At 47.4% G+C, this 13,519-nt stretch overlaps 1 protein-coding gene across 1 annotated transcript in view; it reads right to left on the bottom strand.

The window, feature by feature from the left end:
• Positions 1-508: 508 nt before the first annotated feature.
• The window catches only part of RAD51B (RAD51 paralog B), a 630,999-nt gene continuing 617,988 nt past the window's right edge, over positions 509-13,519 (bottom strand). The window contains exon 12 of the mRNA XM_073895412.1: positions 509-990. Within this exon, the coding sequence (XP_073751513.1) occupies positions 923-990 (68 nt within the window). The 3' untranslated portion in view covers positions 509-922. The remainder of the gene's footprint in view (positions 991-13,519) is intronic.

Here is a 13,519-nt window from a genome sequence, read left to right as displayed (position 1 = left end):
CTCACCAGCCCCTCTGAACTTTGGCTGGATCTGTCAGACCATTTCCCAAACCTGAGTCAATTCTATCCCCACCCTTACCCTCACCCCACCTTGGCTTCTGTCTCCCAGCTTTGTGGAGAGACTTGGGAGTCTGTGCCAATGGTCTCTATCACTAAATCCCACGGGGTGACCACAACTGGGCTCTCAGTGGTGCCAAACAATTTTCATCCTTTGGTTAAGTCCTTGTTTGCTTCCTGTGGTGAGACCTTGGCAGCCTAGTCCCCAGCCCCTCAGCCCGTCCCCTCACTCTGGGCACATGGCTGGGCTGCAGCCGCACTAGGAGGTACAAGTTCAACCACAAGGGCTCCTCCCTGCCTGGACATTCCTTACCAGACCTCAATCTCCCCTTTACTCCACCCTGTTCTCTAGATCCAGAGCCAACACCATCTCGCTGCGGAGGGGATGATCTCTTCCTGTGCCCATGGCCGATAGCACACTTTCTATAGAAATAATCAGAGTGACCCCAAAGAACTTAGGAATAAGGAAGCTGATTGCTGTATTGTTTATTTTAAAAACTGAGAAGCGACTCTATGTCCAACCAAAGGGGATTGATTAAACTGATGATGGGCGGAGCCATGAGGTGGCCAGGAAAACTTTATCAACAGTATGTCCCAATCTTGCCAAAAGCCAAATAAAATCGGCAACAACAAACACAAACATTGCGTATGGGGTGGGGGAGAAGACTGGAAGGAAATATACAAAAATATAAACAATGATTATCTTCAAGCGATGAAATTATGAGGGATTTTTACTTTTAGTATTTTGCTATATTCTGAAATGACTCCTGTAAGCAGGCGGTATTTTTTATAATTAGAACAAACAGCAAAAATATGATTAACACTTCTCTGTAAAAGCTGCATGTGCTTCAGTTCTTCTTGTCCCTTTAAAAGCAGCCTTTCCCTGGTGGGGTCTGGTTGACAGCTGGACAGTAACTCTCATGACAAGGAAGGCCTAGAAGAAAACCATAACCAATTAACATTACCGCGGGAGCTGAGGCATGCAGAATGGAAATGCCTCAATGGGAACATGTTATTACTAATTTTTTTTTTTCCATCGTGGGACAGGTGTTTAGAGGAATGTGCTAAATTTGCTTCAGATAATTTATTTTTTAAGTACTATGGTTACTTCATTTTTCTGCCTCTGTTTACATGAGAACCTTTACTATGGGGAAGCGTTTAGGGCAGATACTTCGTTCTAAGCCTGTTTAACCTTTTTACCTGAGGCCCTACTGTGTGCCCGCCATGGTGGTACAAGGGGTTACCTGCCAGTGTTTCTTACCAGGGGCTTTGGAAATGTTTGGGGGGTGATTTTGATTGTCCAAATGATTGAAGGAGAGTGCTACTGACTTAGTGGGTGAGGGCCAGGGTTGCTAAACATTCTATACTATCTGGGACAGTCCTGTGTAACCAAGAATTGAGGTCCCTCTCAGGCCACACCCTGGGGGAGAAGCCGTGAATGGGACAGTGGAGGCAGACAATGTCTGGAAGGGCCAGAGAGAAAGGAGGGCACGGCTGCTTCTCAGCCTTATGCTGGATTCAGGGTCACCGGATCTCCCCAGTTTGCCAGTGGAGCCAGAAGTGTAGATGATGATGTAAAATTTCCCGATTTTTTAAAAACACTGCCTGGGCCAAACAAAACACATTTGTAGGCCAGATTTGGCTCTCAGGTTGCCAATCAGCAACGCTGTCTTAGGGAAAGACACAGTCCCTGTCTCCATGAGAGGAGTATGATGGAGCCCATAGGAGTTCGAGTTCAAGTTCTAGGGTGGAACAAGCTGGGTTCAAATCCCAGCTCTGTCATTCTCTACCTACAATTGCAAGCAAGTGAACATCCTCTGACCCTCACTTTCCTCCTCCCTAAAACGGAACCAATGGGAACATTCACTGGTTCGTTACAAAGGTAAATCCAGGCAGGGGAAGTCCCCAGTGGGTGCACATGGGAAATGCTTCATGCAGTAGGATCGCAGTCTAGAATCAGAACTTTCTGTGAACAGTCCACTGTGCTAGGTGCTGAGGGCTTATACCTAAGTGTGAGAGAAAGCCCTGACCCAGAGGTGTTTTTATTCTGGGAAAAGAGATGAGCCCGGGACATAAATATTGTAAGCCGGTCAGATATAGGATGTGACCGACATCAGACAGTTTTAGGAGATCAGAGGCTGGTACCTCTCATGAAGGTGGTGGGGGGTCGGGGCGAGGGAGTCTAGCCAGGGAGAGAGGGAAGGAAGGAGTGGCCGAAGCCAAGGACTGATTATAAAATCATAGTAAGAACGGAATGCTTCCTACATGCTGGCCATTCTCTGGGCACTCCATGGGGTGGCAGATATGCTCCTTTGGCCTCATACACAGGAGGGATAAAGCATAAGTCTGGAAAGTTCCCCTGGAGCCAGGGCATGTGGGGGCTGACGGCCAGGCCAGAGCATGGTAGAGCATTCAATTCGTGTGCAGAGGAGTGGAAGCAAGGAAGTGACCTGCAGGAGCAGTACTCTGGGGTGGCACACAGGACGGAGTGGGCGTGAAGACGAGGCAGCAGACTTGCGGGGAGGCCCATGCGTGAGGCCAGGGGCTGGGGGAGGTGGTGGGGAGCCCCGTGGAGAGTTTTCATCACCAGGTCTTTGTACAGACCCAGTGTGGGGGTGGGGTGGGGAGTGCCGTCCGAACTGATTGCCTAGCGGACAATGGGAGCTGTACGGAGGGAAACAACTTTAAACTCCTGCCTTGTACGACCTCCACACCCTCCTTCCTCTCCCTCCACTAGCATGTCCCTGTTTTCCATGGACCAGGCCTCATGGTTATAAATACCTTCTCCTTAACCATTTTTGAAAAAAATTGGAAGCAACGCCCCTCTCTCACTCATGTGCTGTTATTTTCAAATCTCTCCAGAAGGCCTGTACCTACCGGCCTCCCCCGCCCCAGAACACAGATCACTGGGAGGATGGATGGCTTGAGCTTCCAGACTTCTGGCCCATCGGGGCTGGCTGATATAAAATCCCATACCGCGTATGAAGAAAGAGTGTGCTTAGTGAATTCTACGGAACCCCCCCCTTTTTTTAGGGGGAAATTGTAAATCCACTAGAACGAACTGTTTCCAAGTACTCCGATCTATTTGCATGTCAACAGGCAAAATGCTGTTTACACAGGAGGCCCATCTTTTTCTCAAAGTAGACCAGGCCACACCTCTTCTAGGGAACACTGTGTTAGCTGTGATTCTGATTTATTCTATAGGACTATAGGATGGAGAGCAATAAGACCATTTTGCTGGGGATGTCTGATGCCTGATCTTCTCTAGACTCTAATCTGAATTAGTCCAGATTAGTGCAGCTTCACTGCAAGGCATCTTCAGCACAAATGGCTCGCAGCAGTAAGGAACTGTTACAAGAGTCCGAGCAGACCAGGGTTTTCTTAGGGCAAGTTTCCTATCACGGGAGGAGAACAGCCGTCATATACTAGTGATAAGATCCTGCCGTGGCTTCCCCCAGGAATCAGTAACAAAGAAACACCTATCAGACCTTTTTTCTTTCTTCTAGAGGCTTCCTTAAAATGTGTCCAGGGCAGGGACTAAGCACCAGATGTGGGCTAACAATCCTGTGGTTACCTGGCTCTGTGATTTGGCGCAAGTCACTTCTCATCGGGTTAGACTCAAAGAAATCTGAGCAGGCTCCTGGGCTCAAGCATTCTATGACTTATAGACAGAGACTCAAAAATGAGACCTTTCCAGGTCCGACTCAGAGCCTTGGAATTAGGATTGTCCTGCTGAGGAGGTGGGACAGACAGCTGGAAGTCTATCTGGTGGATTTTGAAGGACCTGACGGGGCCCTGGCCTCAAAAGTCTCAGCTCCTACTCTGATTCCCCTTGCCTGAAAAGGCCTTGAAGTCTCTCCCTGGGGGATTTGAATCTCCGACCCTGTTCTGGGGTCCCGTAATCAAATGCAAATCACGGCTCTAAGTACCAAAGGGGTGGGAGGGGGATTAGCTGACAACCCTGGGAGCGCTGCCTAAGGCCCTTGGGAGTGACAGCCCCCCACAGGGGGAGGTCAGGAGGGAAAGAACAGAAAAGGGAGAGAGCTCAGGAGGGGTCAGGGGCCTCCAGTAGCCCCCACTTCATCCCCAGTGTGCCCCGAACACGGCCCTGGGTGGGGGTCTAATCCCAGGGCAGCCTGCCCTCGGCATTGTCTCGCCCGGGTCAGGACCTCCACCCCATGTGGCACTGGATGCATTCTGGCCCCTCAGCCTCGGTGCTCTCCGTGCTAACCTGCAATTCTCCAGACCAAGGGCCCAGACACATTTGATCTGTCCTTCTCACTCCTCCCCAGGCTCAGAGAAGTCAGGCCTGAACACAAAAAGGGCGGGGGGGGGGGGGCTGCTGGGGCCACAGCTTGGTGAAGAGGGGCACACAGAGGGTGGCAGAGCCAGCTTGGAACTAGCTCCCAAAGAGTAAACCAAACTGCTCTCCTCCCCTCCCTGCAACCCTTTCCAATCAGGGAGTCTAAAATTACCGTATTTACAGCATCCGTAGCCAAGCCGAGCACTAAACAAGATGAATAGCGGTGACGCACAAGCCGAGTAGAAGTATGTGTGGCAGGGCTGGGCTGGGCGGGGGCCCAGCGTGTGCGCCCCACACGGGAGAGCGGGCAGTCCCTGGCAGGGGGACTGACAGGATTCACCCAGCACCAAGCCCAAAGGGAGGTGGGAGACAGAGAGATAGACAGACAGACAGACAGGATGTGAGGACATGATGCCGACTTTACAAAGCGTCTCCCTGCTCAAGAGGAAACTGTTGAGGTCCCGAAGACAGGATCACTGGGGTCTTGCTTACAGTGGGACACCCATGTCTGTAAGTCCTCTTCCCAGGCAACCTTTTCCGGGGAAGCTGCGGTCCACCCACATGGACTAAATGACTTCGTTCGTAGAGAAGGCCCAAGAGCCTGAGCTAGGCAGCTCTGGTAGAGACCAAGGCTGGGGGGGACGGGCCATGTTCTGGGTCCCCGTCTCTCCTCCTCCTACTTCTTGGACCTCCCCTGTCTTTCCATTGCTCCTCTTTCCTTCTCTCTCATTAAATTGTGTTTCCTCCAGGCTTGGGCTTGTTGTCTCTTCGAACTCTATTCTCCTTGAGCAACCTTGCTCTCTGCTGGCTTCATTTATCACCGAAAACCTGTGACCTCAGCCTCAGCCATCTCCTGGATTGTCCACATATATTTCTGACTGTCTGCTGAACATCTCCAGTCAGGCATTCTACAGATGTCTCAAATCACACATGTCCAAAACTGATCTCATTATCTATGCTCTCCTGCTTCCCATGACAAGTCCCTCCTTGGGTTCCTCCCCTGTCCTTTCTCTCTCAGTGGTATCACCAGCCACTCAGACATCCCAATGGAAACCTTAGAGTCACCCTCTGACCCTTCCTTCTCCCTCATCAAGGTCTGTCAGCGTTAAGTCCAATGAGTCCTTTAAGTCTGTCCCCCTCCATCTCTGCCACCATTGCCCCAGATTAGGCTCCCAGCATCTCTCTACTGCTATAGTCCTTCTTGTGGGATTACCCACCCTCACCCCTCAGATCCCCTCTACTCTACAAACAGGAGACCATTCTCTGAGCACAGATCTGATTTGGTAAATATTGCTGAGGGCCCACTTTGTGCCCAGAACTGGGCATACAACAGTGAGTAGGACCAGGTAGGGTCCCTGTCCTCATGGGGCTCACATCGCCATTGGGGAGTTGGACAGGAACCAAGCACAGACCAGCCAAGTGAATAAAATACTTCCAAGTTGTAGTAAGTGCTAGGAGAGAAACGGATCAGGGGCTGAGGTCGGAAATAATGGGGTGGGGTGGAAATCTGTGCCATCACCCACATAAAGACCTTCAAAGGCTCCTCATTATGCACAGAACAAGGTTCAGACTCAGCTTGGCATGCAAGGCCCTTGCCTACCTGGCCCGATCTGTTTTTCAGCTCCTTTTCCACTCCCTCCTCCCTGCCCCCTCCCCTCTAACCCTATGCTCCATGTCCTACTCATCTTCGAATTCCCAGACCCGTGTTTCCTGGCAAATAACAAGCAAGTAATAAATGTGTGGGTAATCAATATGTGGAAGAATGAGTGATGGACAGAGTCCCCTATCTAGTCAGGCCCTCTTCCCTTTTTCACGTCTGCTTTCTGGTGAAGCTGCTTTACAACAGCTCCTTCCCCTGAGTCTCCATAGTGTTTCTCACACTATTTCTGCCCCAGCTACTTAGAACACTTGACTGTCTCCCCTGGTAGACTGCTAGGGCAAGGGCAGTCTTGCTCCATTCTGAAGAAAATGCCTGGCACACAGCAGGTGCCTGAAACATGCCAGTTGAGTTGATGGGAAGAGCATGAAGCAAACGGAAGTGATTGGTGTTCTTTTTAGACTACTTTCTGCTAAAACAACTCCAGTGGCCAGAATAGTTGGGTGGAAAGAAGCAGTGTGAAGACCTCATTGCCAAGTGGACAGCCAGAGACACACACCTCCTCTCACTCAAGGAACAGCCTCAAAGAGCCCAACTTTGTCACTATGCCTTTACTTTGAAAATATTTTTGCACAACCAAAGCAGGGAACAATGAAGCAAATACGTACCCTTGGACTCAAAGATCTGTCTGTATCCATGAGAACAGAAATTCCCCTGGGTTGGGAGTTGGTTCTAGGGCTCAGCTTAACTTTTCACAGGATCTATGAAGAACCAGCTCCATTTCCATCTGAGCAACCCAGGGTACTTGCTTCTTTCCAAGGACCTTAAGTGAAACCTAACTTCTCTGCTATTCCCACATCCCATTCTTGGAACTCCTTAATCATTATTCTCTGAGGCCAGAATAATTGAACACAGGGATCTGTTGGTCTTTGGCAAATACATTTGTCAGGGTGGGGGGAAAATGGACAGGGAACCAACCATAAAAATTTTCAATAAAAATCTGATTAAAGGTAAGAATAAAAATGAGAGGTAGATTTTGTGAATTATTTTAGGCTTAGTGCCCGCTCTCAGAAAGGTACTGGGTAGGTGCCAATCTACCTGGCATCCTCAAATCACCGTTGATTCGTTTGAATTTCACACATGGTCACCTTGTCCTCCTTTCTTTTTTGAATCTTTCCAGAAAGCACCCTGCTCCTGACCTGAGCATTTCATTAGTCCTATCTCCTCGGAGACCATTTCAGATTTTTCTTGACAGCCTTATTTTATTCACTCTGGCTCGATGTCACCAACCCAACTGTCCTCAGCCAAGCCTCCAAAGGAAATATGATTCTCTTGCTGCGTCAGATCATTTGGAAATAGACACAATTGGCTTGGAGTCACTCCATGAAGGGCTATAAAACTGCTCTCTCTCCTTCTGAGTGGGTTGAGTCAAGCCCAAACTGAGGCAAGAGGTTTCCAAGGAATACAGAGCCGAAGACTATAGTAAGTGGTGGTGATTCAGTCAGTGGTCCTCCTGCTTCTGAGTCAGTATTAACCTTTCACTGGTGGCAAGTATGCATAGGCTGCCTTCACAGTCAAACAAAATGGTAAGGTCTTCAACACTGGGGTTCACGAGACATTTGACAAGAGTAGCAGGGTTGCAGGCTTGGTGCAAATCCCTTCATTCAAGCCAATTTCTAGTCTTAATTTTTGTGTTTCCAAGGGAAAGGAAAGTTAGGTAAATTGATCGTGAGATTTATGTATCTTGTGCAAAGTTGGCAAGGAGTTTATATTTCTATTGGGCCAACTCGACAACCTACCCTTGAAATTCTCACATATGTTGTCTCAAGTTCTCTTTGGAATCTCACATGGGATCAGTTTCTTCTTTGAACTAATTTTGCACTGTGTCCTTTTGTTCTAACTGCTTGAGAGCTTCCGTGGTCTAGTGAAAGAGCCTAAGTTGGAATCAGAACACCAGGGTCAAAGTCCCAGCTCTATCATTCTTTGGGAAAGGTACTTAACATGCCTCAGTTGCCTCATCTACAAACTGGGAATTGTGCTACTTTTTTTGCAAACCACAAAGCAACATATAAACATAGGGAGATTTTGACCTTAGCAGTGGAGTGGCTGTGTGGTTGAAAATGAAGGGATTCTCCAGACGCTGTTGAAGCCGTGGACAAAAGCAATGTGATGAGAACATGAATGTGGATGATCAGGTGAGCAGGACACTGACTGCCCTGATAGAAAGCCTAGTTTTAACTCAAGCCAATTCTTTTACTCTCATTAATTAGGATTTTGTACAATCTTTTACTTAAGTCTTAGAAGTAAACCATTCAATCTTGTACCCAGTGGAAGAATTTCCCTCCATTTTCCCACCAAGAATATCTGGATAATGCTTGATAATCAATAATACGCCCTTACTGAATGGCTTCTAGGTCCCAGACTTCTAGCTTCTAAGGAATAGGAATAAGTCTTTGACTTCAAGGGATTTAGTCCTTTGAGGAAGATGTGCTTTTAGAACAGACAGTCATGGAGACAAAGCTAGAAGGGCAACAAACTGTCTAGGGCAGGGGTTGGCAAACTATAGCCCTAGGGCCAAATCTGGCCCACCACCTATTTTTATAAAGACAGTTTGGTCGGAACACAGTCACGCTCATTTGTTTCCATACATATTATCCATGGCTGCTTTGGTGATACAATAGCAGAATTGAGGAGTTGTGACAGAAACAGTACGGCCTGCACAACTTGAAATATTTACTATCTGGCCCTTTACAGAAAAAGTTTGCTGACCTCTGGTCTAAGGGAATCAGGTCTTTTAAAGATTTAACTTGGGTCCTCAAAGTTGAGGAAGTTAGCCAAGTGGAGAACAGGGGAAAGGCATTCCAGTTTGGTCCAATAGGAAGTACAAAGGAATAGAGTTATTAAAAGGTATTTCATATTTAAGAAGCAGTGAGAAGTCTCAATGGTACATGACAGAGAACAATGGGAGATGAGGCTGGCAAGATGGACTGGGGTTAGACAGAGAAGGCCTTTACATCAATGTTAACGTGTTTGAAATTAATCCTGTAGACCTTTGGTTTCCAAATGGGATGGACACCCCAGAGTTCCACAAGATGATCCAAGAGGATTCAGGCAGAAATTATTAGAATTTTAACTTCATTTTTATCTAAGAACTAAGAAATTTGGCTTCATAATGTTTGACATACACATTGGCATTCCATTCATGGCTGTGGCCACGGGTCATGGATGGTTCCTGAGATAAAGCGTCCTGTGGCAAGATTCGGCACTGCACAGTGCAGAGGGCTCACTAGTGGTGTCCTCAGTCCTCACCCTTCTCTGGGCTTTGAATAAAAGCTAAGTCACTACAGTTTACGTGTTTTTGGTTCATTGCATTATGGATATTATCTAGCTCAACCTCACATATACCAAATGGGCGAGGGGACTAAAAATATTCCTGCATAGACTAGCATTTACACTTCTCTTAGAATGAGTTCTCCTCAGTCATATTCTAGCTGAAAAGAAGTATCAAATTTTCAGATGGAACAAGAAGGAGAACCAACCACAATTAGGAAATTCTAAGAGAACTCTCAGATGTATGGATTTGCACCCTCTCTCCCTTATGATGAACTCTGCCTGACACCTTTATTGAGTTTTGTGATAGCAGGTAGTGACAGTATGATGAAGCCATCATGATTAGCAAGATATTTTAAGCTATTGCTTATGTCCGCTTTACTTCAGCTTTCTAAAAAATGTAATCTTGTGTATGTTTCCTAATGTACATACATAGTATGTTAGTAAAGAAATACACATGTATAATGTAAAAATAAATATATATATATATATAATGGGAGTATACGTTCAAAAATTGTTTAATTTTAGAGGGTTCAATAAAAAAGGGTGCTTGATGGTCTCAAACAAAAGGTGTAAATACTAAGAGCTGTTATTTCAAATTCCACTCTGCCAACTCTCTTCTTTCCAAAATAAACGGTGTTAGGCCCAAGCAAGGCCGCAAAGGTTGGTGCTGACAAATAGCTCTGTGACGAGCTAAGTGAGTTGGGTGACATAAAAGCCCAAGAGTAGGTTCCAGAGATGGGAAAACATACCCTAAGAATACGGCATGCCACCCAGACTCAACTTTGCCCTCTGACCTACATGGGTTTCCAAGGCAAAGGATTCTTCGATCCTGAGGGCCGTAGCCACTGTTTCAGCCAGAGAGGCCATTCCCGGTGCTGACAGGCATGATGAATTGATTCTGACGGGCAGATACATTCAATCAAGACTGTGCATAGAGGATGTGGCTTCTGGGAAAGACTATGGCATTTCTCCTGGGAAAGGGGCCAGGTAGGCCATTAACCTATTCCAGCCAGTTCTCCTTAGCCATCTCTTCCTTGCTACAAGGAATCTAGTTGCCAGATTTGAAGAACTTAAATTACATCCTTTCAAAGTCTTCAAGAACAGAAGATGCTAAATGGACGATACAGCCAGGGCAGTCCTTGAGAAGAAACCAGCACAGGTCTTGAACCTAAACCAAAAGCCCCGAAACATCAAAGGGAGTTTCCTTCCCTGTGCTCCATGAAGGAGGGCATGCCCTCTTCCTTGCTTTCTCTTTAAAGCGCTGGGGTGGGGGGTAGGGATAAAAATAAAAACAAAGTGAAAGCAACAGCAACCGCTTTTTATGGACAAAGGTGGACTTAGGAAGGACAAAAAAGAGCACACTCCAGCTTTCAAAACTTCACATCATCTGGTCCTACTCTTCACGTGGCTTCTTCATTCCAGCAACATCTGTTTCCTTCTCTCAAAAACACTGTCCAATTCCACCCTTTGCTTCTGGTTGAAATTCTACTCAAATTTGGAGCCCTTGCAAGCCTCCATCAGCTTCATTTGGAGGGTGCTCCAAAACCCACCCTCTCTTTCTTCTCCTGGTAGCCAGCTTCAAATTCAATTAGGGCCCCTCTGTGTGTTTCTCCAATCGTTTTGGGTCTCCCCAGATGACTTTCTCGGGGTGGGTGGGATGTGCCATTTTGTGTTTCCACAACACCTAGGTCTCAAGCCTCAAAACGAATGCTAGGAACTCAGAATTCTTTGCCCATGTTTGACCTGAGCAGATTGTTTTAATTCACTAGATCTTGTATTTAAAACAAAACAAAGGAAGGAACAAGATGGGATTCACTCATGACCTGGAAGCACTTGGAAGGGGCCGAGAACAGACAGCTCTGTCCAGTGGATTTTCTCTGTCCTTGTTAGTTCACCACAGCTGCTGGGGATGGATGCCAACACAGACATGCTCTTCGGAGGACACAGCCTGCCAGGATTACGGGGACTAAAGGAAACACCACCACAGAACACAAGCCTCACACCCTTTCTTATTGTGTCCGTAAAAAATAGCAGACACAGGAGGGCTTAGCTGACAGCAGCCTAGAGGATGTGGGGCCCCGCTGGAGGCCACAGTTTAGCATCCTTTCACCCAGATGAGGGAAAAAGTCCCTTCTTTTCTCACCCCTTCCCCAAAATTAAAACAACAAAAATCAGTTCTCATTATCCCAATAATTAAGTCCCATTCAGCCAGCCGACAGCAGCCAAAGAATGATTTTTCTGTGCTGCGCTGTGTGGTTGCCCTCCATGGCCCCATTCATGGGCCACTGTGTGCATTTAATCACCCCGAGCGGGCTGAGCTAATGAAATGCTGGGGCCTTGCCCTGCCCTGACCCTGCTGCTATTTCTATCTGAGCTCAGCACGTCTTTTGCTTGACAGTTGCAACAGAACAAGCAGATTTTTCTCTCCCATCTATGGAGTGTAAAGAGCCTATTTGGGCGCCCGTGGGGCTGGGGACCCCGCTGGAAAACGAGGGAATGCCCCTGGAGGTTAACTTGCAAAGCTGTTTTCCAGACCGAGAGGCGGGGTGGAGGAGAGGCTGAGCACCGGAGACCTAAAGGCTGGGAGGCCAGTGGCCCGTGTGCCTGGAAGAGAAAGGGCACAGGCTCCTCGGCGGCAGAAAGGGAAGATGAGCCTGGAAAAAGTAAAGGGCCACACCGTGGGGCGAGCTGATCTATCCGATGCAAACCTGAACAAAAAGCTCTTTGTCAGTTACCACCAAATCTCCCTCCCTCGCCAGGGTCAAAGTGAGAAAATCCATTCCGTTTGGTTTCCAGTTAGGAGGGCGCCATGAAAGGGAGGATCCCTGCCGAGAGATTGCTCTCTTGACATTCCTAGCTGTTGTTTCAATGACTCTCTAAGATTCAGAAGTTAAGGAATAGGATGCCAAAATTATATGCATTTATCCGTATGGAAATATCGGGGATTACACCTAGCTAATGAAAATATTAAAACCAACCCAGTTTTTTCTGAGGGAAGTTGGAGAGAAGAGACAAAAAATGTGTTCAGTGGGTCAGCATGGCGGCTTTATATAGAAAAGACATATCTGATGAAGGACTTAAATCAGAGGTGACAAACTCAAATGCCCCCAGGGGCCAGAGAGGTCACCAGGATGACTGAAGGGAGGCAGGTGGGGTCTGGGGCAAGCGGGAAAGCCTGCCTCATCTAGAGCACACCATTGTTACACGGCCCCAGCTCCTTCCTGCCATATAGGTAGGCAGGCCTGGAATGACACGATTGTCTGTGTTTTGTTCAAAAGAGAAACCAAACATCTCTATTCTTATATGAAATCTCCCGGTTGTTAATGTTGGAAACTAATTCAAGATGTTAAACAAAACAAAACAAAACAAAACAATCCAGCATGCTAGCCAAACTAAGTATGTTGGCATACGGCAAGCCCACCACTCACATTTGCAGGGCCTGGGGCAAGAGGAGAAATGGAGGCCATGTCTCATATGTCTAAATATTGAAAAGGTATAAATCAAGCTCACTGACTGTTAAACAAAATGTGCTCTGTCTGCCTACAGTGAGAAAAAATATGCTCTTCTAACGACCTGGTAGCCAGGTGTGAATTCAGAATTCTGGGACACCACGGAGTCCCTCCCAGAAGGGAGGCAGCAGTGGGGAGAGGTGGCTCCTGGCCCCCAGTCCTTCCTTTCCCAGCCTCCACTCCATTCTGCATTACCAGGGGTCTTGTACACTCATGTGGACACGCCAACCCGCAAGTCCGAGCTCCAGCTACACCCCCTTCACCTCAAATGGCTGCCCCTTGGCGGCCATTCTGCCTTAGTGGTGCCCCCATCAAGGGTGCAGTCTGGCCTTGGGAAGGCAGACTCAAACAAGATTGGAGACGTTTGACAGTGAACTCCAGGTTCTGGGATCCAAGCTGTGGTCCAGGATGTGGTCGTCTCTGAGTGGTCACACCACTTTGGCCCATGAGATAAGACAAGGGCCAGAGTGAGGCCCTTTAAAAAGCAGCGTCTAAGGCCCCAAGTAAAGTACTGGCGTCAAGTTTAGATCCCTGACTTCATTAATCATATGCCCAGAAGTGAAGACATTATGATTTGGGGCCGGATTTTAGGACTAACTAGCTATATGACCTTGGGTAGATCACAATCTTTTGATGAAACAGTTTCTACATGAATCAAATGGGGACAAAATACCTCTTGTAACCAACTCACTTGAGAAATAAAATGAGATTATTTATTAAA

Source organism: Callorhinus ursinus, unplaced genomic scaffold (assembly GCF_003265705.2).
Source record: "Callorhinus ursinus isolate GAN/ISIS: 27379988/994484 unplaced genomic scaffold, GSC_fseal_2.0 scaffold8, whole genome shotgun sequence".
NCBI classification, from domain to species: Eukaryota; Metazoa; Chordata; class Mammalia; order Carnivora; family Otariidae; genus Callorhinus; species Callorhinus ursinus.
Note: the sequence above shows the minus strand (reverse complement) of the source record. Positions and strands in the feature narration are given on the sequence as shown.